The sequence below is a fragment of the Brassica rapa genome, chromosome A08, assembly GCF_000309985.2.
Source record: "Brassica rapa cultivar Chiifu-401-42 chromosome A08, CAAS_Brap_v3.01, whole genome shotgun sequence".
Classification (NCBI taxonomy): domain Eukaryota; kingdom Viridiplantae; phylum Streptophyta; class Magnoliopsida; order Brassicales; family Brassicaceae; genus Brassica; species Brassica rapa.
In genome coordinates this window covers 12,430,830-12,456,163 of record NC_024802.2, presented here as the reverse complement: position 1 = coordinate 12,456,163, position 25,334 = coordinate 12,430,830, and the positions used below count along the sequence as shown (strand labels likewise).

The 25,334-nt window shown below is 30.2% G+C and overlaps 3 protein-coding genes across 9 annotated transcripts; 1 reads left to right on the top strand and 2 right to left on the bottom strand.

The window, feature by feature from the left end:
- Nucleotides 1-9,120: 9,120 nt before the first annotated feature.
- LOC103834260 (protein ODORANT1-like) lies at nucleotides 9,121-16,006 on the top strand. Of its 7 annotated transcripts, XM_033277054.1 has the most exons (9): nucleotides 9,121-10,993; nucleotides 11,419-13,398; nucleotides 13,905-13,942; nucleotides 14,024-14,130; nucleotides 14,207-14,411; nucleotides 14,726-14,838; nucleotides 14,925-15,173; nucleotides 15,547-15,624; nucleotides 15,719-16,006. In XM_033277054.1, exons 1-2 carry the CDS (start codon nucleotides 10,731-10,733, stop codon nucleotides 11,960-11,962), a joined length of 807 nt encoding a protein of 268 aa, XP_033132945.1. In that variant the 5' UTR covers nucleotides 9,121-10,730; the 3' UTR covers nucleotides 11,963-13,398; nucleotides 13,905-13,942; nucleotides 14,024-14,130; nucleotides 14,207-14,411; nucleotides 14,726-14,838; nucleotides 14,925-15,173; nucleotides 15,547-15,624; nucleotides 15,719-16,006. The 7 variants fall into 7 exon arrangements, 1 of the variants encoding a protein (XP_033132945.1); XR_004450181.1 differs by lacking the exons at nucleotides 9,121-10,993; nucleotides 11,419-13,398 and adding an exon at nucleotides 13,448-13,808 and having other exon boundaries at nucleotides 14,024-14,411; XR_004450180.1 differs by lacking the exons at nucleotides 9,121-10,993; nucleotides 11,419-13,398 and adding an exon at nucleotides 13,448-13,825 and having other exon boundaries at nucleotides 14,024-14,411.
- Nucleotides 16,007-20,010: 4,004 nt separating this feature from the next.
- Nucleotides 20,011-22,537, bottom strand: LOC103834259 (FAM10 family protein At4g22670). The gene is made up of 10 exons (XM_009110330.3): nucleotides 22,313-22,537; nucleotides 21,977-22,034; nucleotides 21,742-21,903; nucleotides 21,506-21,674; nucleotides 21,364-21,428; nucleotides 21,135-21,275; nucleotides 20,930-21,046; nucleotides 20,529-20,849; nucleotides 20,370-20,427; nucleotides 20,011-20,273 (listed from the first exon to the last, which is right to left on the bottom strand). Exons 1-10 carry the CDS (start codon nucleotides 22,420-22,422, stop codon nucleotides 20,173-20,175), a joined length of 1,302 nt encoding a protein of 433 aa, XP_009108578.2. The 5' UTR covers nucleotides 22,423-22,537; the 3' UTR covers nucleotides 20,011-20,172.
- An 864-nt stretch (nucleotides 22,538-23,401) lies between these two features.
- On the bottom strand, nucleotides 23,402-24,524 carry LOC103834258. The gene is made up of 2 exons (XM_009110329.2): nucleotides 24,126-24,524; nucleotides 23,402-23,736 (listed from the first exon to the last, which is right to left on the bottom strand). Exons 1-2 carry the CDS (start codon nucleotides 24,469-24,471, stop codon nucleotides 23,582-23,584), a joined length of 501 nt encoding a protein of 166 aa, XP_009108577.1. The 5' UTR covers nucleotides 24,472-24,524; the 3' UTR covers nucleotides 23,402-23,581.
- Nucleotides 24,525-25,334: the final 810 nt, after the last annotated feature.

Below are 25,334 nucleotides of genomic sequence, written 5' to 3'. Positions count from 1 at the left end.
AATAAAGACCATTTTCTTAATGGTATTCCACATTTTGTCCAATGAAAACTAATGGGAAAAATGGGTTTGTCCATATTAAGCCCGTTTGTATATGGACATGGGCAACCATTGGACGGCCCGCCTATTTGACACCTCTATAAGTTACGTAAGTTGTGGCTTGAAAATGGGATTAAAGCAAGCAAGAATGTGATTTTTAAGTTTTTATTACGGAAACATAAACGATGATTAATCTTTTTCAGAAAAAAAAAACGATGATTAAGTGTCTTTGTATCTTGATTAATTAATAATTAGTACGTGAGAGTTGTTGAAGAAATAAGAGAACATGGTGGGGTTTACAACTTCTATAAAATTAACTTCATAACTTTAAATAAATATGAAGTTTCAATACTCCAAACCAACTTTAAACCACATTCAAGTTTGAAATTCATATTTTAGGTCGTTCTAATTATCTATCTTTTAAATAATTTTGTTAATTTTTATAGTTATCATTTTAGTATCTATAACATTTTTTCTTATACAAAATACAAAATATATTAATAAAAATAAAACAAAATATTATACAAAACAATAATACAATATATTTAATACAAAAAATAAAATAAAATAAAAACAAAATATTACATCAATAAACGAAAATACAAGATTTCAACAATTTTAACTCGTAATCTACAAATAAATAATAAGACGACTGATTTATGATTTCAAATATTCTATTAGCCTGTAATATTTTGGATGTTATTTAGTATATGTGTAATATATTATTGTATTTTCTATCATTATATAGGGAATTTATGATTTTTATGAATTATTATCAATAAGAATGACTAGTGTACAAAATATCAAAATTTTAAAGTTAAATTTAAACTTGTTTTTTTGGAAAGAAACAACTCTAAACTTCAAATTTAAAGTTTTGTCAACTTAAAAATGAAATTACTTTTGGAAATATTTTTAACACGAAAGTCTTGATATCTAAAGTGTTTTTTTTTTGTCAACAATTTAAATAGATTCATATAGACTCTGCAAATAAACTGGTAGTTCCGCATCCATATCTATGGTGTTGAAATGTCATTTTCTCTTTTGTGTTGATGAATTGAGTTTAAGAAACTTAATCATATACATTCTTTTCGAAGTCTATCATGTAAATGAGGGGGACCCCAATTCCCACAGTCCATGTATTTATTACTTTTAGAAATAACCTTTTATTTCTTAAGAGAAGTAAAAAAAAGAAGTTTATTTTAGATATTTATTTCTTTTTTTGTCAACAGTTGGATTATCATATATATATCAAAACATTTAACTTTTTATTTTTCTAAACCAAAACATCAGTAGTTATCTATTTAATCCTAATTCAACCAATAATAAATAAGCTACAAAATAGAAAATATCATATAAAATAAAAATAATGAATATGACATTAAAATTTAAAATGTCATTCAATTTTGAACGGAAAATTCATCTAAAGCCTGAAGTATTAAATACCGAGGAATTATAATTTTTATTTGTTGTTACATTAAATGCTGATATATATATTCGTATATGATTTACATTTACGTATGCATATATTGTTGACGGGAAATTATGCAATATTTAATTGTTTTCTGTCATTAGGTTTAGTCTTAATCACACGAAAACAAGCACCTGTGACTTGTGTAGGTAACATTTTGTCAGGGAACCATGATTGGCAAAGAAGACAATAGACACAAGTACGAATCAATTGTGTTAACCCTAGTCTTTTAACTGATGTTCTTAGCTTTGGATAAGAGACAATTCTTAACTTTTTTTATATAAAATTTAAGAAAAATTAAGTTTCGTCTCTTAAATAAAAGATATAAGATCTGTCTCTTAACCGAAAAGTATAAAAAAAAAACAAAAAAAAGATCAAATCATGAGTTAAGAACTTAGTAATTGATTTCATGAAGCAAAAATAAAGGGTAATTGGGCTCTATAGCTATGAAAAAAAGCATAATTCACCGAGTAACTATTTCCCCTAACAGACATATACACGCTGTTACATATACATATTAATACTGTAATACCCTTATCCTCAACCGGTGTAACCTGCTAAAAAAAATAAAACAAAAATTAATTATTAACTCTACAAAGGTAAATCGTGGCTTACTCGACTTCACATCTTCCCTTTTCACAATTGTCACTGTTGGCCTTCTTCCAAACCACCGATTTTCTCTCCACAATCATCACTGTCGGCCTCCTCTGTGTTTCTTCGACTCCAAGAAGTGTGTTGTAAACGGGAAATCGTTTGTGCTTGTGAAATTGGTTGCGAGAAGAGTTCGTAAGTGTGATCGGCGTGAACGATCACCAGAACCTCATCTCTTTCATATCGGCGATTAGGTTGAGATCTGTTGTAATATTGTAACTTTTCTGTTTTCTAACGTATATTCAATTGTTTCAATTTCATTTCCCCTATTTGGAATAGATTCAGCCCTAGTCTATTCTAAGTTGATAAATCTAACTCAGCGTTTCTGTTGCATATCTGATCTGGTAATCTGAGGTAAACAAATTGATTTAAGGTTGAAATTTTTTGGTTCGTCGTACTCATATGTTTACTGCGAAGGGAGGATAGTAATTATGGAATGAAAAGTCTCTTTTACGATAAATAAGTTTACTTCTCTGTGAAATGGAATATCTTATGGATCTTGTGCTATTTGAAATGGGAAATCTTAGTTTTAAAGATTGGCTACCTGTCATTCCATTCCTCTGCTATTTCTGAAGAATCATATCAGAACTAATATACTATTCGCTTTTCATTCCATCTGACCATATGTTTCATTCCATATATATAAATTCTATATTATATCAGATGGTACAATTCTAAATGCATATGTTACTTCTTTACTCGCATAGGCTATTTGAGATTGACACAACTAAACATATAACCTAAGCATAAAGTAATTCATATACTTGTAGCCTATCTCATATGCTATTATTTCCTTCCAACTTGTAAACGAATGTGTGTCTTCATTTTTATTTTGTTCTTCAGGTTTGTCATGGATGAGTTGGAAGGGTAATAGTATTTATATACTACTTTATGAAATGGAATAGATTATCTTTCCTTCAAATTTGGTTTTTCTCTTATTTGCCATTTTTATTAATATATAATGTATTATTTAGTAAGTTATATTTCATTTGATGCTTGAAAGAGAGGTTTCATCTTGTTCGTTGTTGTTTCATGTTCTATTGATATGAGTTCTGAATTGGTGTATACATATGTTTTATATTAGTCTGTATATGATTTTGTAAAGAGAAATAATATATTGAATTTAAATGGAATAGAATTTATTATGACATCAAATTAAAAAGAATACAATGTGATGTTGAATGATATTTATATGATGTTGTCTCTTGCACCTCTTTTCTCTAATACCGTCAATCTTCATTTTTTTTCGCTACAGTCAATCGAAATTTGGTGTAAGCATTAGCCCATTCCAATTAATCATAGACACTTCAAAATTTGAATAATATATATGCACTATGCTATATTGATTTTTACCTTTTCTATTCTATATGATAAAATTTTGAAATTTGGGTTTAGTTTATGAAAGATTGGGGTTCATATTAGATTAGAGTTTATATTTCCATGTAGGGTTTAGTAATTAGTGGTTAGAGTTTCGTTTATGAAAGATTGGGGTTAACTTTGGATTAGGGTTTATATTTCTGGGATTAGTTGATATGGTTTAGTTTATGTACAATTACATTGGGGCAAACATTACCATTTTTCATGAAGATATATCCATATCAACATTTGAGAAATATATTAAGATGATCTTTAGATAGCAACTATATATTCACCTTTTCTATTTTATATGCTCATGTAGAATGGAAATGCATGTTACTTGTATTTCGAAATTTGGATTTAATTTATGAAAGATTGGGGTTGACATTAGAGTTGGGGCATTAGATTAGGGTTTATATTTCCATGTAGGATTTAGTATTAGTGGCGAGGGTTTAGTTTATGAAAGATTGGAGTTGACATTGAATTAGGGTTTATATTTCCGTGTAGGGTTTAGTGATTAGTTGATAGGGTTTAGTTTATGTACGATTGGAATTGACATTGGGGCAAGCATTACCACCTTCCATGAAAGCATAACCATATCAACATTTGAGTTTAGTGTAAGCATTACCACATTCCTTGCAATCACAAACACTTCAAAATTTGAACAATATATTTGTATTTGTTATATCGTTTGTCACATTTTCTATTCTATATGTACATGTAGAATAGAAATGAATATTACTTGTATTTCGAAAATTGAGTTTAGTTTACGAAAGATTGGGATTGATATTGGATTAGGGTTTATAAATTCTCAACCTCATTGCTTTGAGTTTCTTCAGATTGACTTGCATTGATAAGAAGATGGAATACAACATTTATTGATACAACTACTAATTTACACCATTTGTTTAACTCCACACAGTAAAAATATCTTTACTAACTCCACATGTTTACGTGGCTTCCTCATACTCTTTAATATGGAGTAGCTGTAAGCCATTGTCATTAATTATGTCACCATCTCTCCCCAACCATAGAAGTCATTGTCTTTGTAAGTGATTATATTGGTAAATTACATTCCCAAGTTTATATTCTATATTGTTCATGTGGCATGAAACATACACTCATACAAATTTGATGGTTTGTATCATGTTGTTGCATTCAAAGGGTTTTGGTTGACCAGGGCCAAGCCTCACGTCCATGTTGTTATATTAGACGTATCCCACGCTATATGTACCCGTCTCTTCATCCAACCCCATGTACGGTACTTTCTAACTCCCACATAACTCTAGCTATGATATTGTTGTATACCATATGGAATAGTTCGGTTCTAAATAGTAACTGTTGATTTTGCCTATCTGAAGCTGGCAAAATGAGTATTTGGCTTTCATTTGGGTAAAGTACTACGTTCTTTCCTTGCGTCATACAGATTTCAACTGTACCCAAAGTATTTATATGCTCTTTCAATTGGAACTACATTTATAAGGATACTATTCGCCTTATACTACGTAGTATGGACCTTCTATAATTGGTATAGAATACACTTGTTTCATTGTCGTCAATTCGCCGTTTGTTTTTGGTACACTTACGATCTTTATCTACTCATATATCTGCATCCCCTTTCATAATGTGTTGAATACATCTCTGTCACGCGCTCCGTATGTTTTTGTGATTGTTACGGTGCGACGCAAATCCACCACGTCGTTTACTTTGTAATATGAAACCTGTGACCTATTACTTTGAAGGGCATAACCGGGTGAGAAGAAGCACAAAAGCCTGACAATGAATTATGTCAAAATCATCACTACTTCTTTAATTTATCATCAAAAAATGGCTATTTCGCCAATTACCCCAAAAATAAATGCATTACAGAATCTTACAAACTGATTTTATTTTTCTCCTAAAAAAGTTTATATGTCATCTTTTTAATCATTTCACAAAAGAACTCTGACATTGTTTATATTTTTTTCTTAAAAAATGTTTATTTCATCTGAATTATCATCTTCATAAGAAAAGATGAAATGATTGGAAAAAATACATGTTGTTAAAGAAAAAATGATATGATATATTGTTTTAAGAAAATTTTAATTCAAACTAACTCCTACAAAATCTTAAGCCACATATGATTTCTTTAAAAAACTAAAACTAGTTCATAAAAATCAGCATAGATATGTACATATTCTTATAATTATTTTTCTACTTCCACTTAGCAACATAAATGTATACATATACATAAAATTTACTTAACAGAAAATTATAATAAATTTACAGCAAATAGTCATTTAGATAGGTAAATAAATACAAAAACAAAAACGAGAAGAAAAAACTGGTCTGAACAGATTATTTCAGATGCAAAAAATATGAACAGATTTTTATATGATATTGTTTGGACAAATGAGACCCTGCAATAGCGAAATAGTTGAATGATCAAATATTAAATTATATTATAGTAAGTAGATATTTTATATAAAAAAAATTATGAAATGTTAAAATTAGTCTTAGTATAATGATATTTTTGTGGTACTTTTGAAAAATGCAGTTTTCTGAATTACACTAATTTTATTTATTAAATTTTATTAGTTGATATTGTAACTAATTATCACATATTGATATGATTTTGTAGCGGAAATGTTGTTCAACTTTCTTTTTCTGTATTTATATTCTCATTATATAAAATATTAAGTGGATGGAATACTTTATAAGCGTATAGCATTCATGATAAAATACGAACTATATATATATATATATATATATATATATATATAATTTAATATTGAAGAAGTATTTGGGTTTAAATGTCGCACATGTGATTGCGTACATTGGCACACACCATATCGGCATATATTAGTTCCAAGGTCATTTTCCCCAACCAAATGCAAAATCCCTAAAACTCCTTTCTCTGAGCCTGTTTGCGACAGATTCAAAGTAAGACAAAATTGTTTCTTAACCTTAGTCATTATTACTAGATTATTATTCATATAATACATTTTAATTCTTTAGCTAATTAAGTCCTAATCTTTTTATGTATTAAATGATTAAATGAGCCATCCAATATAAAATTTAAACGAACCATTGTACATATATGATATATCATTGCTATAGATATTCATCTAATCTATTAAAAGAGAAGTACAAAATTAGATTATCCCTTAGTTTTCCACTATATTTACAATGACATGCCACTGGAGTTATTAATTAACCTACCTTTTAGGATTTTTGTATTTTCTCTTCAATTAATGTATTTCCAAATCAAATTCTAGCTAAAAATAATGGCAACAATAATTAATAAACCTAGATTTTAGTATTCTTTGTCTTTTCCTATTTAATATGTGTGTTTTAAAATAATTAATTCCATATATACATTTCGCAATTACATACATTATATGTAATTATTTTACTAATTTCACATATACATAATAAATAGTACTCTCTCTGTTTTTTATATAAGTCGTTTAGAATAATTTTTATGTTCCAAATTATATGACGTTTTCGGTTTTCTATATAAAATTTATTAACACTTAATGTTATATGACCAATGATAATATACTTTCTATTTTATTTTTGGTTGATTTGTGTTTAGATAAATAATTTAATGATGTTTTTGTTTAGAAAATATAAAAAAATTAATGATTTCTTAATCTATGTACACAATTCTAAAATGACTTATATTAAAAAACATAGGGAGTATACAACAATTTTCTTATACATAATCATAAAATTTTGAAATGTCATATTAAAAAAAATTATTGTGTTTAGAAATATCATATTAAAATAAAAAATAAACGGGTAAATTTTAAAATATATATTATCACTTATAAAAATATATATTCATTTATGAAAAAAACTAGCATCCGCGCGGGTGCGCGGGTCAAGCTCTAGTCTATATTATTAAAACTGAAGTACATTTTAGTAATGTTTGGAAACATGAATAGTACTATAACTGAAATTGTTTGGAAACGAAGATAGCAGTACTACATTAATTGTATTTCCATATTTCACTCATATTAATTATATTGTCTTAACAATATTTCACATCATTAATTATATTACCATAATAATAATAGTGTAGATTTTATTTAGTAGTTAATCAATATTAGTTTTGTGTCAATTATAAAATAAAAAAAGTAAAATAACTGAGTTTTGCATAAGGTTAAATGTTTGTTTTAATTTGTTTTACTATAACATTTTTTTTTCAATCAGTGGAAAATTACGTAGCCAAAAACATAATTCAAAAACATGTTTAGTGAATAAAATCATAACTTAAATCAAAATAATAAAAATGAATTACATTCATTGTCACTTAATTTTTCACTCAATATAATTGCTTACTAAATAAAAAAAAAACTCTTTCAGTTTCACTTAATTTAGCAAAACACATAAAAAATACATTTATATTAGTTTATAAAATCAGTTAGGCATGAACACTAAATATCCACTTAGGTACGAGTCGTTCCTTTCGGGTATCGTTTTATTTTGTTTTAAAATTACTCACTCCTTGAATATTATAAATTTATGTGTAGGTTTTGAGTTGAATCCTTTTGAGTCTGGATGAGTTTGGTTCTGATGTATATGACCCTAAAATATCTAAATAACCAATGTATTTGAAACGGGTTTGGATATTTGTACCAAAAATAACCATATTATCTGATTCGATCCGGATCTTTTGAATACAATTAGTTATATTACGACATATCTAAAATATAAAACACTAATTATGAAAAACAAATATTAATGTATAAAAATATAAGTATAGTTCTATTTTAGTAATTTCATTAATTATTTTACTTTAACAATATATCACATCATTAATTATATTTACCGTAAAAGTAATAATGTAGATTTTTATTTATTAGTTAATCAATATTAACTTTGTGCAATTATAAAAAAATATAAATGTAAGATAACCGAGTTTTGCATATGGTTAATAGTTTGGTTTAATATGTTTTACTAAAACTTTCTTTTGTCTTAGTTCCAATTGGTGAAAAATTACATAGCAAAACACATAATTCAAAGGCATAGTTTATATGAACAAGATAATAATTTAAATCAAAATAATTAAAAAGTATTACATTTATTGTCACTTAATGTTTCACTTCATATAACTATTTTATTAAATAAAAAATTCTTTCTATTTTTCTTATTTTTGCCAAATATATAGAAAGAGTTTCCTTTTTAATCTATTTGCAAAATCAGTTAAGTATGGACATTCGGATACTCATTGAGGTAAAAGTTGTTTCTTTCGGGATTAATTTTTTTGGATTTTTAAATTAGGCGCCACTTGGATATTATAAATTTATGTATGATGCTTGAGTTGGATCCTCTCGGGTCTGAATGATTTTGATTTTGATGTGTAGAAATATAAAAATATTTAATTAACCAATGTATCTGAAAAGAGTGTATATTTGTACCAAAAATAATCTTATTACCCGATTCAATCCAAATATTTTGAATACAATTAGTTATACGACGACACATCTTAAATATATAACACTAATGATAAAATAACGAATAATTTATAAAACCGTAAAAATTAACACCCGCACGGGCGTGCGGGTCAATCTCTAGTCTAATCTATTAAAAGAGGAGTACAAAATTAGATTATCCCTTAGTTTTCCACTATATTTACAATGGTATGCCACTGAAGTTATTAATTAACCTATCTTTTAGGATTCTTGTCTTTTCTCTTCAATTAATGTATTTCCAAAATCAAATTCTAACTAAAAAATCATGGCAACAATAATTAATAAACTTAACTTTTAATATTTTTTATCTTTTCCTTTTTTAATTATACATATGTGTGTTTGAAAATAATTAATTCCATATATACATTTTGTAATTACATACCTTATACGGTAATTATTTTACTAATTCCACATATACATAATAAATAGTATACAACAATTTTATTATACATAATCATAAAATTTTGATCCATAAAACCAGTTTATACAACAATTTTATTATATATAATCATAAAATTTTGATCCATAAAAAATAAAAATACATTTGTGTGACTTTACATGTCATATTCTAAATAAATGGATGATATAACTAACGGTTTACATGATAAAATAAAACTACTCAATATAAACTATAAAATTATTGTGTTTAGAAATGTCATATTAAAAAAAAAATTTAAATATATATTATCATTTATACAAATAAATATTCATTTATGAAAAAAACTAACACCTGCGCGGGTGCGCGGGTCAAGCTCTAGTATATCTATAAAGTAAACTACAAAAGATCCTCTTTCAAACTGTTGTGATTTCCCCATCATGACATTTGTATTACATATGCTCTGTATACCATAAGAAAATGATTATCTAATGCACTTTGTATGAACGATCAATTTCCCCATCATGACATTTGTATTACATACAGTCTTTTATGCTATTACAATAATTAAAAATATTATATAAACGATTCTACTACTCACAATTCTACCATTTTATGAAAACACACGTCTAACTGCATCAGAGATCCATGTCTGATGGTACGCTCTACAACATACTGAAGATCTCTTTTGTAACCATTTTTTTCAATAATCAGCATAATTTGGATTAAAATAAAATATCAATCCAGTAAATTTGTCGCTTGAATTTGGGGTGAGAAAAACAGTGCTTCTTATTTTCATTTATAACATGCATTTTCGCTATGTAAAAGTTCTATAATTTTTTGTGCTTCTTATGTAATGTTCACACCACTAAACTCCCGCAAATCTTGAACATATGCAATTGATTGATAAAAGCGTAGATAACCTTAACGTTATTAGTGCACCATTTAAAAAAAAAATATTAGTGCTCCATTTTTTTGTTTATCATCATCTTTTGACGTTTCTTTTATTTTTGTCAACTTTTTTTTGACGTTTTCTACATCTATTTAACTTTCTGGAATTTCTTGCCATATGCCACTATATGAGCTAGAATTAATAGGATTTATTACAACCCTTATATTTAAAATGCAAAGTTATTTTCTTTATTTAATCACAATTTTGGGGAAAGGTGTGATCAGAAGGTTATATATAGGTGGGTGAGCTTTGGTAAGCTTTTGACATAACTTGCAAGCCGTATATATTTTCCATTCTCAATCACTTTATTTCGCCGCTCTCAGCTCTCTACTCTCTTTTATTTCACAATCCCTTCAAACATATATACAGTAAAACAATATACCATACGGAATAACAATAGCATTATAGCAAGAAAAAACGCAATAATATTTAATGGGGAGGCAGCCGTGCTGTGACAAGCTAGGGGTAAAGAAAGGGCCGTGGACGACGGAGGAAGACAAGAAGCTCATAAATTTCATACTCAACAACGGCCATTGTTGCTGGCGTGCGCTGCCGAAGCTGGCCGGTCTCCGCCGCTGTGGGAAAAGCTGCCGTCTCCGATGGACCAACTACCTCCGGCCTGACTTGAGGAGAGGCCTTCTCTCTCACGAGGAGGAACAACTTGTCATCGATCTTCATGCTCATATGGGCAATAAGTAAGTCTAAGTAACTAATCATATGTTAATTCGCTTATGAGAAGCTTAAAAGTTTTTAATTTTGTTTTTTCGCTTAAAAGTTTTAAATTTATGTTGAAATTCAAATTTTACGTTTTAACAGAAACTAGAGATTTTATACAAAACCCTGGTTGGGATAGACGGATAGTGCATAGTACTGAGATTTACAAAGTCAATTGCATGTATACTATTATTATCCAACAAGTTTAGTATATATATGGTGTGTGAATTATGCCAATCTTTTGCATTTATTTTTCTCTGAAATAATCTTCAAGTTATATAACCTTTTTCTCTTCGAAAAATAATGTTGACTTATTTTGTCAATTTTCTCCACCAACACTTAGTTAAATATTAAGATTCTTGTGATTAATATTTTCTTAAAACCATTGGTTGTATAATATTTATAGGTGGTCTAAGATAGCTTCAAGATTACGAGGAAGAACAGATAACGAAATAAAAAACCATTGGAACACTCGCATCAAGAAAAAACTTGTTAAGATGGGAATCGACCCTGTGACCCATCAACCTCTAAACCAAGACCCTAATAGTACCGATAACCCCAAAAACAGTTGTTCAGTTTCCGATGATATCTCAATGGTTACAAAGAGTAGCAGCACCAAAAACATAGAGACAAATGGGACGAGAACAGAAGACGAAAGCATCAGCACAATTACTGATCAAAACAGTTCCATGGATAATGATAATCATCAACTTAGTAACATTTATAATGATGAAGAATTGTTTAGTTACTTATGGTCAGATGAGAGTACTAAAGCCGAGACTCCGTGGAGTGATAGTAACTATGACGTTGGTGGAACATTATATCATGATAATAATGTTTCTTGCGCAGGAGCAGATTTTCCGATATGTTCACCGGAAAGAATCAACGGCGTGGATTGGACGTTTCAGGATTATTGTCAAGACTTTGGTGTACATGATTTTGGGTTTTAACTCTTCACCATGACATATAGGAAACTATCACAAGCATCAATTAGTGTCATATTTTCTGCATGCCTAGAATATACATATATGAATAATTATACGTATATATATACAGACGCATACAAATATAAACATATACTCCATGTAAAGCAGCAAGGGGGTGCACCATGGTTTTCCAGTGTTCTTAATTAGGGTTATGTTGTACGTAAAGTTCGTCAAAGTCAAGAAAATATATAATTAACTCCATCTGTTTTGTAAAATTGATTATTCACATGTTCTCAATCTCAAATCCCAAGAAAGTCGTATAAGTATAATGTGAATGTATGTCATAATTATATAATTAACTCCAGCATATTTTTGTATTTTTGCCTTTTCCTTATAAGTAGAGAAGTTGTATGCATACTAGTTATAACACGTGTCATCATTATAATGTTTTTTAAAATCTCTAGAAAAATATATTTGTCCACTAAACTTATAATTATATACTTTTTATTATACTAACCATAAACGATGCCAAAAAAAAAAAATAAACCATAAATTAATTAAAAATCTACAATTAATATTTTTCATTATTTCCTTAAATAAAAGATACAGAATTATCAAAATTGAATAGAATATATATTTGAAAATTAATGATTTAATAATTAATCATTTTAATAATAAAGATTTCATAACAATTTACATGTCCTAAATTATTATTTTAATGTTATATTATCAAAATAAATTAAACAATCATATTAATCATATAATAAAAATTTAGACTTTTTCGTATATGTTATATTTTGAATTATTAAAAACGACTATAAATTATGAAAACTGTTGAAAGTTTCGCATTGAATATTATGTGATCAATGGTTTAAAGCTTTTGAAATTAGAACTTAGTATTTTAATTTCAAAATTTGCATTTAATTTTCAAGAATGATTATAAATTATTAAAAATATTAAAAAAATCCACACTAAAAGTTTTGTTATTAATCGTTTAAAAGTTTTGTTAACATTACAAATGCTCATAAAACCATATGATTAGGACGCTTCATTTAATATATAGTCATATAATAATATACTATATATCTATGTTAATATTATTTTAATTTAATTACATAAAATACAAATAGAGAAAATAATTGCTTAAATGTATGACTGTAAATAAAAAATAATATTTTTTTTAGTTTATGCATTTGTGTCAATTTAATTATACACATAACAGTTAATAGTTTTTCAATTATTCAATATACATTTATAAACTTGCTTCATAATATATAAAAAATGTTAAACAAATAATAATACGTAAAAATAATCTGTATATAATATATTCATCTCGTGCAAGGCGCATGTTTTAAACCAGTTAAGAATAATATTTGATTACACATCTAAACTATACTAAAAGCTAGATACGAGCAACAGAGAGACCTCCACGTCAGCAATTAAAATCAACCAATTAGAGAGTAAGACAATGCCACATCACTCAAGCTTTGTCGAGACCCTAGCGTGTCTCATCGTCTTCCCCTTATATGTGTTTCTAACTTCTTTGATTCTCATCTGTAACCTCTCGCTCCCACTTACAAAACCCTTTATCTACTGCGATAATCAGACCAAGAAACCTTTGAGAGCCCCTCCGCTTTTCACTTATTTATACTCATATTCACATTTTCTTCCCCACGCCAAAATATTAAAAACCGTATAAACACCTCAGAAAATGCCTTTCAAATCTGCAAAATCCATGGGGAAGGCTACAACGTCTTTCTCCAAAATTTGTTTTAGGGTTCTTGGAAATTGGCTTTTCTAGGAAAAGCTTCCATTGATTTTGCAGATTTCCTTATAGAACAGAGCCATTAACTGTCTCCCTTCCTCTTAGGTTTTCCATCTCTGGTGGTATCTTGGATGTAATCTCTCTTCTCTTTTTCTTTTAAAGCATTAGTAAGAAGAAATAGTTCTTTATTGTTGTGTGCAGGTTACAATTGAGAAGATCCAAGGAGGCATTGATATAAGGTAAAATAGTTTCTATATAAGTTATGTGTATCTGCTGTTATTGTATTGCTTCAATCCTGTTATGAGATTCTTGATTTCAAGTTATTGCAGATTTTGAAGATGAAAATAAGGTCAATACTTTCCAAGGAGGATATCTTCAGAAGCCTACCGAGCAATGATTATTTAGAAGGATATAACGAAGATATAATGTTCTTGGTTTAGACAGTTAAACTATCTCAAACGTCCACTGAGAAAATTGTACTGATCGTTTGTGTTTTTTTGCAGGAAAAGAGTTTAGATGTTAACAAGGCTTAGAGTGTTGGTCTAGGAGGTTCAACTGATTCCATTGGTGAATCAGGTGGATGGATGGTTTGGAAGGGAATGCACACTAGCCAGTTCCTGCAACAGAGAACGGGAATTGACGATCAAACAGAGAGAGGTGAAACATTGACTCCACTTCTGAACATGTACAAAGCCCAAATGCAATTCTGTGAGGATTCAAAGCTTATGAAAGTTTTCTTAGAAGTAGTGTTATCGCTCTATGAACTTTTAGTTGCATTGATAGATAAGAAAAAGTGGATACATATTGTTGTATATTGGTCTTTGCCTAAAATAATTTTGAGATGTTTGCTATGTTTTCATCAGATTAAAAGGTCAATGATACCATTAGTAAATACTATATTTTCTGAGGTTACAGACAGTGACTACACTCGGGGAGTTCGTTCTATTCGTCAGCTCTTAAACAGTTATCTATAGGATTGTTTTATTATTACGAACTTAGGAATGAGTTTCTTCTGTTCTCAGTGGTAACCTTACGAGATCTTATGATCTATTGGAGAGGACGTTACCCTGAGTTTCCTTTGTGAAACGGCCGAGGAACTCCCAAAAGCAAGTTAGAAGCTGCAACTGTAACAATGGTTTTGTACAACTAAAGAACCAATTTATGTCAAGCATATTGTTCTACAAAGTCTCACCCTTTTCTATATCTTATATGCTTGATTAGGTGTGTTCCTTGGCTTATCTTCCAACGCACGTTACCAAATTATCAACAGCCTTGAACACGTCTTGGAAGGTTCAACAGAATCCAAACGCATTCATGTGGTTGCGGTGGCGTTTAAGGCTGGAGTCCGGTTTTCTAATAATGTATATGGAGGTGTGCAGTTTGTGGATTGGGCTTAATTATCCGGCGTCCAGTAGTCAAACCGGTTTCAAACCAGCATTAGGAGTTTCCGTAAGATCTTTATATCTGACGGTACAACACTTTCCAATTTCCTTAATAGTAGAATATAATAATAATAATGTTTTCATATCATTTAATAGGAAAATAAAATGTCACAGTCTTCAAATTTAGTTTTGAAAAGAAAATTTCCGTTAATTTCATTTAATAATCTTTCTATATTGGTTTAAATAATTTCTTCGTAAGTAAAGATCAAGAGGTTTAGGTTTTCATTAAGCGACAATGACAAAGGTTTCACGGGTTGCTCTTATTTGCTCTGGGAATATGATACCACCAAGTTTTGTAAAATTACTATTCTGATTTTGAAGAGATACTGACCTTTTTCTTCCAAGTTTTATCTTACTGAAAGGTAAACTGACATTTACATACTGTCCTAATCTCTTATTAGAGTCACATTCATAGCCGTCGGGTATCAGCCGACATTCAATAAAGTAAAGAAATCATAAATTGGCTACTTTGTTGTCAGGTATTGAGTGAAATGAATTCCTGTAATACCTTCGAAAGCTTCAAGTGCCTTCTGTGATGCTTTTGTTGGATGTTTCTTTTTTGTTTTTTGGCAGACATGTATTAGTCTATCAATGCAAACTGGACAACATAACGATGTGAAGTATGTATATGAATTGAAGACTGAGACTACAACAAGATAATTGCAACACTCGGTGTTATTGAACTTTTTGCTCTATTATTTCTTTGGAAAATAATATATTATCTGCCTAAATAAGTCATGTGAATGCATAATAACTGATTTTATGAAAGTGGACATTCTCTTCTTTCACGAATTATGCTTTATATAGTTGGTCGCTGTCTCGCTGATGATTATTTTTTTCCTTACTCTTTTTTCTTCATGATCAAGTTAGATTCCTCTATTTAATTTAGACGGGTGTTCTCAAAATTTGAAATGAGTAATTATTTCTTACTTTAGATCTCTTAACCTCATAAAGCAGAAGCTGTCAAATGTCTTTGGAAACATGTACTCTCTTACCGTGGTTAAAGCTACTATTATATATGTGGATTTCCTTTCACTGGCTAGAAAAAAAAAAAGACAAAACTATGAAAATTTTTTTTTCTCAAAAATTATGAAAGGTTTTCACCACCAAACTATTCATAAAAATGGGAAAAATCAATGAATATGACATAAATTTGTTGAAAATATTTTTTGTTAATATCTATATTATTAAAACTGAAGTACAAATTAGGTTTGTTTGGAAACATGAATTGCAGTTTAAAAAGATGGTTTGTTTGGAAACATGGATGACAATATTATATGAGAATTGTTTGGAAACTTGAATAGCAGTATATGTATTTTCTTTTATTTACACATTTAGTCATTGTATTCATAATAAATTAGGTATTTCTTTTTGTATTTCTTTTTATTTACAGATTCTACCATTACATTTAAAATCAATTTAAATTAATTAATTACAATTTCAAAACTTATCTAAACAAATCGATATTCATATATTGATCATTATTAATATTGTACAAATATTACTAAATAAAAAATTTCTATTTCATTTAATTTAGCCAAACACATTAAAATAATTTTTTTATTTGTTTACGGAATCAGTTAGGCATAGACATTTGGGTACCCATTTAAGTACGGGTTGTTTCTTTCGGGTAAAGATTTTTTGGGTTTTGAAATATCTTTTTAGGTACTTCCTTTTTGTATTTCTTTTTATATACGAATTCTACCACTGCATTTAAATTTAATTTAAATTAACTAATTACAATTCCAAAACTTATCTAAACAAATCGATATTCATATATTGATTATTATTAATATTGTAAAAATATTACTAAATAAAAATTTTTCTATTTCACTTAATTTAGCCAAACACATAAATATATATCTATACATATATTTATTTGTTTACGGAATCTGTTAGGCATAGACATTCGGGTACCCATTTAGGTATACATCGTTTTTTCGGGTATAGATTTTTTTGGTTTTGAAATTAGGCCATGTTTGGATTTAAATTTATGTGTGAGTTTCAAGTTGGATCTTCCGGGTCTGTATGAATTTGGTTCTGATGTACAGAAAAGTAAAAATACTCAAATAACGAACGTATTTGAAAATGATTTGGATATTTGAACCAAAAATCATTATATTATCCGATTCGATCTGGATCTTTTGAATACAATTAGTTATATGGAGACATATCTAAAATATATTGCACTAATCACGAAAAACAAATATCAATGTATAAATACGTAAAAACTAATACCTGCGCGGGCGCGCGGGTCAAGCTCTAGGTTTGTTTGGAAACTGAAGTACAAATTAGGTTTGTTTGGAAACATGAATTGCAGTTTAAAAATATGGTTTGTTTGGAAACATGGATGACAATGTTATATGAGAATTGTTTGGAAACATTAGGATTGAAGTACACATTAGGATTGTTTGGCAATATGAATAGTAGTTAAAAATAGTATTGTTTGGAAACATGGATAGGAGTAAGTTAGAAAAAAAAATGGGTTTATGCTACTAAAAAAATTAAAAGTCCATTACATTGTATTAAAAAAATAATGAGTCTATGTTACTTGATATATATATTCAAATCAAAATAATAATTTAAAATTGATTTATATCAAAAATTCATTAAAAAATATACATATATTCAAAATTTGATTTTTACTAACATATTTTCCAATAACTATTATAAAAATGTTTTCAATATATATAATAAAAATACAATACAAAGTCCAATTTCAAACACCAACTTAAATTATGGTTTTTATATTTCACATTAAATTTTAAAATATAATATATGTGATTATTTATATGATAGTACGTATAAAATATTATTAATTATAAAAAAACTTATTTGAAGGTACATATAAAATACAATTAATTATATGATAACACATATTTTGTAACCTATGATGATACATATAGGATATATATATATAATAGTGATTAGGGGTGGGAGTTCGAGTTCGTTTTTGGATCTTTTTGGGATTTTGTGTTCAGTTCAGATCTTTGAGGATTTGGTTTGGATTAAGATAACCAATTTAAATAGGTTTGATTTAAATATTTGGATAGAGAATTAATAATTATTTAAGTATTTTGGAGTTTTGAGTATTTTTAACTATTTAAGATATTTACGTTTAATTATTTGTATTTATTTTCAAGCATTTATGCGAACTTAAAAGTATCATATATATTCTGGATGTTTTTATATATATTAAATCTAAAAATAATTAATATATATAAGTATATAAATCTATTTTGAATACCCAAAATACTTCGGTTCAGATCAGATTAGGTTTCAGTTCTTCAATTACCAAAATTTTGAATAATTCGGATAATTAATCAATTCCAGTTCGGATTTAGTACTACTTATTCGGATTGGGATCGATTCGATTCTTCGAATTCGAGTTTTTTGTCCAACCCTAAATAGTGATATAAAAAACAAATAGCATCATATTTTTTTTAAAAATACACCCGCACGGGCGTGCGGGTCAAAATCTAGTATGGACTTATATTTTCTCATAATATGGCCATAATATATATGTCCGAGACCCGGACGTAGCCCGGGAAAATCTCTAGTTAATTTTAAAAATCAACCGTATACATCATTTTTCGTGCTTTGTAAAAGGAAAAAAAAATAACTTCCTCAATTAATGATCCTTCTTTTTGTTGCCAAAACAAAATATTTATTTGATATTAATTATTAAAGATGCATCTAAAAAACAATTTTGTTATAACCTTTGACGAAGTACAAGACGACGATGATCAATAAACTAATTGGCTTTAGTTCTCTTTTCAACACCAACCCAATCACTTGTGAGTTAATTTGGACGATAAATAATTTAAGATTCGCTGTCAACGTTTAGAGTCTTTTAACTTGGAGCCGTGGCTCCTATTTTATTTTGGTTTTCCACCATTGACCATATTTTAGTCTTTTTAGAATTTTATTGATTTCCAAAGACGACATGATTTTAATCAATAAAATTAAGGACGTGGAGGAATTCCCCAATAAACATCCGCATCACATCACAATCCTTCCTGGGTTGAATTAGGTGTCTCACCAATACATGTTGCTTTTGGTAAAAAAAAAAACCACTGAAACAAGGATCTTTTGGCCGTAAAACAGTTTGGATTTCAAAATATGTTCATTAGTTCAAATATTGTAGAATAATTTTAATAAATAGTTTTTTTTTCACCACCACATAATCCTCTGCAATTGAAATGCATGCATTTTTCTACTATTTTTTTTGTTTCACAGTTACATAAGATTGCCCCTCCAATGGTTTTGTCCAGTTGATGTATTTTTACGTTTCCGTTTATTTTTTTTTATTTTTTTTTGTAAACTACGTTTCCGTTTATTCATGACCAACTTTTGATCAATCATATTTCTGGACGTGAAAACAATTGACGGAACGGTACGAATGTAGTTGCTCACAAGCTTCGCTCACTCACTAGCCATATACATAAAGAATTTGTGACTAGAATCATCAATCCCTATTAACTACAAAATACAAATGATCAGATTCTTAAAAATTTCTAGACTTATTTGGCTCTCTTAATATTAATTGACTCTGTAAAAATCTGTGTAATAAGTCAAAGCATCATCTTAATTTCTATTTTGTAGATTTTATCTTTCAAACTTCTTTTTAGTTTCCAGGTCAAAACATTTGAAATATGATGTTAGTATGATACAGACGACAAAGTTAAATGGGAACGTAACGACATCGTCCACACTAAGACTTATGTTTGTATTTGGTCTCGACATCTTTGTCAACGAACGGTCTGTGATTCACAAAGTGCTAAATATATGGTCACAACTGCAGAGTTGTATATAACTTTGCTTTGTAATCCTGATGGACTTTTTGCGGACAATTAAACGGTAAATATGCAAAACTTAGAAAGTCCATAAAAAAAAGAGTAAATAGTTTTGTCTTTTGTTCAAATTTCTCTGACAAAGAAAACGCCAATTAAAAAATATTCCACGTCTCATCTCATGAAGTTAAACACATAAATTGCAAAAGACAAAAGCTCCTTGTTTTGTTTCTTCTACTTAGGTGCTCCTCCGAACTTGCCCATCATCTTAGCAATCACCGGAGCCACCTTTGGATTCGCCTGATGCTTCGCCAGATTCGCAGGGTTCTTCATCACTGTTTTAACACAAACACAATACATTAAAACTCAAAACAATTCAAGTATAATTGTAATTTTTTGGTCACTGTAATTTTTTACTCAAAGAGTCATACCATCTTGAAGAGCAGCCATGACTTCTGGGTCACTAAATGCCGTCATTAGCTCAGGATCCTGCTCACACAATATAAAACCAGTCTCACAATATCAAAACCCTTCCTTGCTATACAAGAAATAAGAACTTTGCTAAATTTGCATAATGGCCACACTCATACATTCAATATTTTGCTGAAGTCAATACCACCCGGCATACCACCTGCACCTGCTCCTGCACCACCAGCACCAGGCATGCCTCCTGCACCAGGCATTCCTCCTCCCATTCCGGCAGGCATTCCTCCTCCCATTCCGGCAGGGAAACCACCGGGCATACCTCCCATTCCTGCAGGGAAACCGCCCGGCATACCTCCCATTCCTGCAGGGAAACCGCCCGGCATACCTCCCATTCCTGTAGGGAAGCCCCCTGGGAATCCGCCAGGGAAACCACCTCCTCTGCTTGATGATGATTGTTCTTCTTTCTTAGCTTTATCATAGGCAGCCTTTACAGAACAGAAAAAGAGACATGTATAAGCCCCAACAGAGACAAATAGCTAACTCATGGTGTCTAATAAAAAGCTACCTGTGCTTCAGCGCGGCGACGTTGTCTATCACGTGCAGCCTTCTTGTCATCTCTTTCCTTGCGTAGTCTGTCATACTTCCTACGGTGCTCCTCTAGCTTATGCGCATTAGGTTCAACCTAAACACATTTCAACAAAGTTAGTTACATAACTTTACTAATGTATTGTTTATAGTTTCAAAAGAGAACAGCAGATAGACAACAATACCTTTTTGAGCACTGCGCTAATTTCCTCATCGTAGTCTATGGTAGATGCAAGGTGAAGGTCTTTTGCAGCCTCTGCCCATTCTCCAAGCATGGCGTGAGCCATACCTCGTGCCTTGTATCCCTTTGCAGAATCAGGATTAATCTGCAATCTCAAAAACACACAGAAAGATTAAAATATAATCATCACTAGAAAAAAAAGAAGTTCCTGAGGAAATGATAGATCACTGTACCTCCAATGCAGCGTTTGCGTCTCTAATAGCAGCGTTTGGCTTCTTCAGCTTAATGTAGACACTGGCTGAAACCCACACAAATACAGACAAATTAGGTAAGGAAAAAACCATTTGATGGAAGTTAAAAAGAACTTGCACACACCTCTGTTTCCATACATAATAGCTGATGTAGGATTCAACGTTATTGCCTGGGTCAAATGCTCAATTGCTTCATCAAGCTTTCCTTCAGAGAGAGCCTCCATGGCCTTGCCCTTGGCTTCTTGAGATGCTTCTCGGTTCTCATCAGTCACTTCCACTGATGAATCTCCCATCTATTACCAAAGACCAAACGAGTAAGTAAAATGAAAGCTGAGGTTTGGTTTGTTAAGTTAATATTACCTTCTGAGGAGGATCATTGTCAGGCTCAACAGTGTCTCCTTCAAGCTCAACATCAGATTCAACAATCTCATCCTCTTCTTCTTCCTCAACCTCCACGGTGGGTTTTGGCTCTTGAGTTTCCTCCATGTCATCATCACTATCTTCTTCCACAACGAAGCTCTTCTGTTAAACATAAACAAAGTCAATCAAGTACACAATACAAAGACTTTAAACTAAACATGATAATGGTTAATACCTCTTTGGTGTCTTTGTGCTCTTCACTAGCAGCAGCAGAAGGTAGCTTAGCACCAAGACTGAAACCAAAAGAGATTCATCAGAAACAGAACACTCTTCAAATTAAACAAGTAAGCAAACATAAACCCACAACTTTACAGACCCTAACAAGTACAATAGAAGAGCCACACAGATTAAAGACAGGAACTTTCTTCAACAAGAGAGAAAAGGGTACACTTTACACTCAAAGGTCAGTACTTTTACAAATCTCAACCAATACAGATACGAACTAAACCTTAAGAAAGAAGATTTAGATCCGAAGTAAACGAGGAGAGAGAGAGAGGGTTTTAAAAAGTACCTCTGGAGATACTCGCGGAAGAAGGAGAGAGAAGGTGTAGAGAGGAGGGAAGGATCAGACTTGCATTGATCGATGAAGACCTTTAGTTCACTTAGCTTCGTGGCGTCCATCGTTTGACAAACTTTTCTTACGATCGGCTTGTGAGAGAGAGAGAGAGAAGGAGACAAAAGATTGTGTTTGTGTGTGTGTTAGGTCTTTAGTGTTGTTGTCTAAGTCTTCTCGAGTCCAAAGTTTGAGACTCTACCCGGATCTTAGCTTATTGGGCTACTTCTATCTGAAGCCCAGTTTACTTTCTTAAGCCCATTCATTTATTTATTACGTTGTCGTATTAGCTGATTTAAACACTTCATAACCAACCAATGGGAAAAATACAAATGATGTTTGTTTGCTGTTTCAACAAATATTTTGAAACCTAAAAATGCATATGAAAATATGTAATCACATAAGATTAACTGTTCTGAGTTGAAAACATAACGATGAATTCACTTCCAACCATTGACCAAACCAAATACAACCACTACTACTGATGCAGCAACTTTGTTCGTTCCTCTCCTGGTTTGCCACATGTTACATTAGAATATCAAATCCATTTAGTAGTAATTATTATTCTCGATCAAAACATATTCTTGATAACCTAAATAAATCCTTGAGTGTATGTATAGGCGCCTTGGAATGTAGATTGTTAACACTCGATAATATTATTAATCAAGAAAATATTAATAAGATTTGTACAAAATAGTTTAACAAAAATTATGATACGATTCTTAACAATCAATCACCACCAAAACAAAAAATAATAATATTATGAGCCGAATTTAATAAATGATATCTATCAAATGTGTAACCATGTGCTTAAACATATATATGAACGATATATAGCTAAAATTAGTTGGTTAACCATCGCAATTTTTTATTTGTTTCAGTATTATATATGTGTATATCTTTTTAATTGATTTTTTATAACTGAAAGAATTTGGACTTTAATTATATAATTCGAGCTGTCGCTATCTATAGTGTATAGTTAATAGATTATATATTTTATCAAACAATTTTTATACTTTTGTTTATAGTGTATATAGGTAGTATGCATTTTGATCAAAATAATTTTCTCATGAAGGAAGGACCATAAATACAGACAAATGGGAGAATATGAAATCAAATAAACGTAATTGTTTTGAATTCTCAGTTTCGAACAAAAGAAATAGAGAAGGAAAAGAATCACATGGAAACTGGTCCGTCCGTCCAAAATAAAACAAATGAAAACAGAAATTAAAACATAACGAAGATTAGACTTGCAACTAAACCAAAAACAGCCATTATTGATGCAGCAACCTTGTTCGCTCTTCCTCCACTACCCTCACTTTTGCTATTGTCTTTGCCATTGCTGCTACTGCTACTGTTGCTGCTGCTTCCTTCTCCTCCTCCTTTACCACACAAAACCAAAATCCATTCATTATGAAGAACGAATCATTGCATTATGATCTCGAAACTCTATGACTATGGTTTCTGACGTTGTTGGTGTGGCATAGATTTTTCGTTTTATTAATGATATCTAATATGATCGACAATACATAGAATATCACACATATAAATTATAATGATAATCATGTTTAAACCACGTATAGTTTGCATGCATATTCCATAATTGTCAAGTTGCAATTTTTCTAACGTAGTTTTATTAATCGCATATAACAAAAACAATATTCATGATGTATTGATATGCAATGCATGCTTAAGAAGTAATTTTATATATAACTCAATAACATGCATAACTAAGTCACAACTCGCAAGATATTAATTAATCTTTACGTACCATTACTACTACCGTTGCAAGAGTATTTGTCAAAAACGCCACATTTGGTTGTGATTCCGGCGGAGTAAGGTCCCGTGAAGTTCACAACCGCCGGGTTTGCAATGTAATTATCACAAAGGCAAGTGACTTGGGTTGTGGTCGCGGATTTGAGATCGCTGCAGCAATCATCCGTTGGCGTTTCTCTAACGGTTGAGAAACACTTTTCGAGAAGGTTAGGCATCAGTGAGGCACATACAGGATCCATCTTAGGAAACATTGGTGTCTGTGGCTCAGCTAGCAGCGGAGCAACCGCAACCGCAAAAAATAAAATGGCTGCAACCGCTGAAACCTTGTTAACGTAAGCCATTTGATTGTTTAGACAAACTGTTTTGTGGGGGTTATTATCTCACTTTGTTTTCCGTATGTGATTTCCAAAAAGTGCATGAACGTGTTTATATAGGAGTCTTGGCATGGACACTAATGATTTTTGATGATTGAAACAAGAAATATATTTCGTTTTTCCTTATAAATCATTGTTTTATATTTTACATAGTTGACCAAAAGCATGCGAAATTCGTTTTCTCTCTACCCGTCCATGTTCCTCGCATTTGATTTGCTTTGTGGATAAATATTTTATGTTATGACGTGTTCATGTACGCAGTATGGAACTAAATTTATAAGATATATATATATATAAATTTTTGCGAAGAAGTAGTAAGCACAGAATGTCGAAACTCATTTATAAGCTGGACGGTGCTGACAATTCAAAGATATGTTTTATTATTATATATATGTATCAAGATTCTTATGATCATACAACTAATTACAAGCTTATGTTAGCATTACAATAATATGGATTATAATTTGAGATGCATTGACAGTTCACTCTAATGATGATGTGTACAGAAAGCCGACTACTAATACAATTTCAGCCGACTACTAATACAATTTCAATTCCTTTGACTTGTATGTCGACAATGGTGGTATGTTTCAGACCTTAAAAAAAGTTGGGTAAGACCGTAAGAGTATCAAAAACTCCCGCAGTAATTAAAAAAAAAACAAATTCAGACGGTCTGTATCAGAAAGCGTCGGCTGACCTGACTATAAGTTAATGTGAAAGACATGTGAACCACATTAACCAAGGTTAACCTACAAAATAATTTCTACAAATCTGTCAAATTATGTAAAGCTAGTTCTACGCTTATTTCCAGTGGACATTTTATGTCAGTT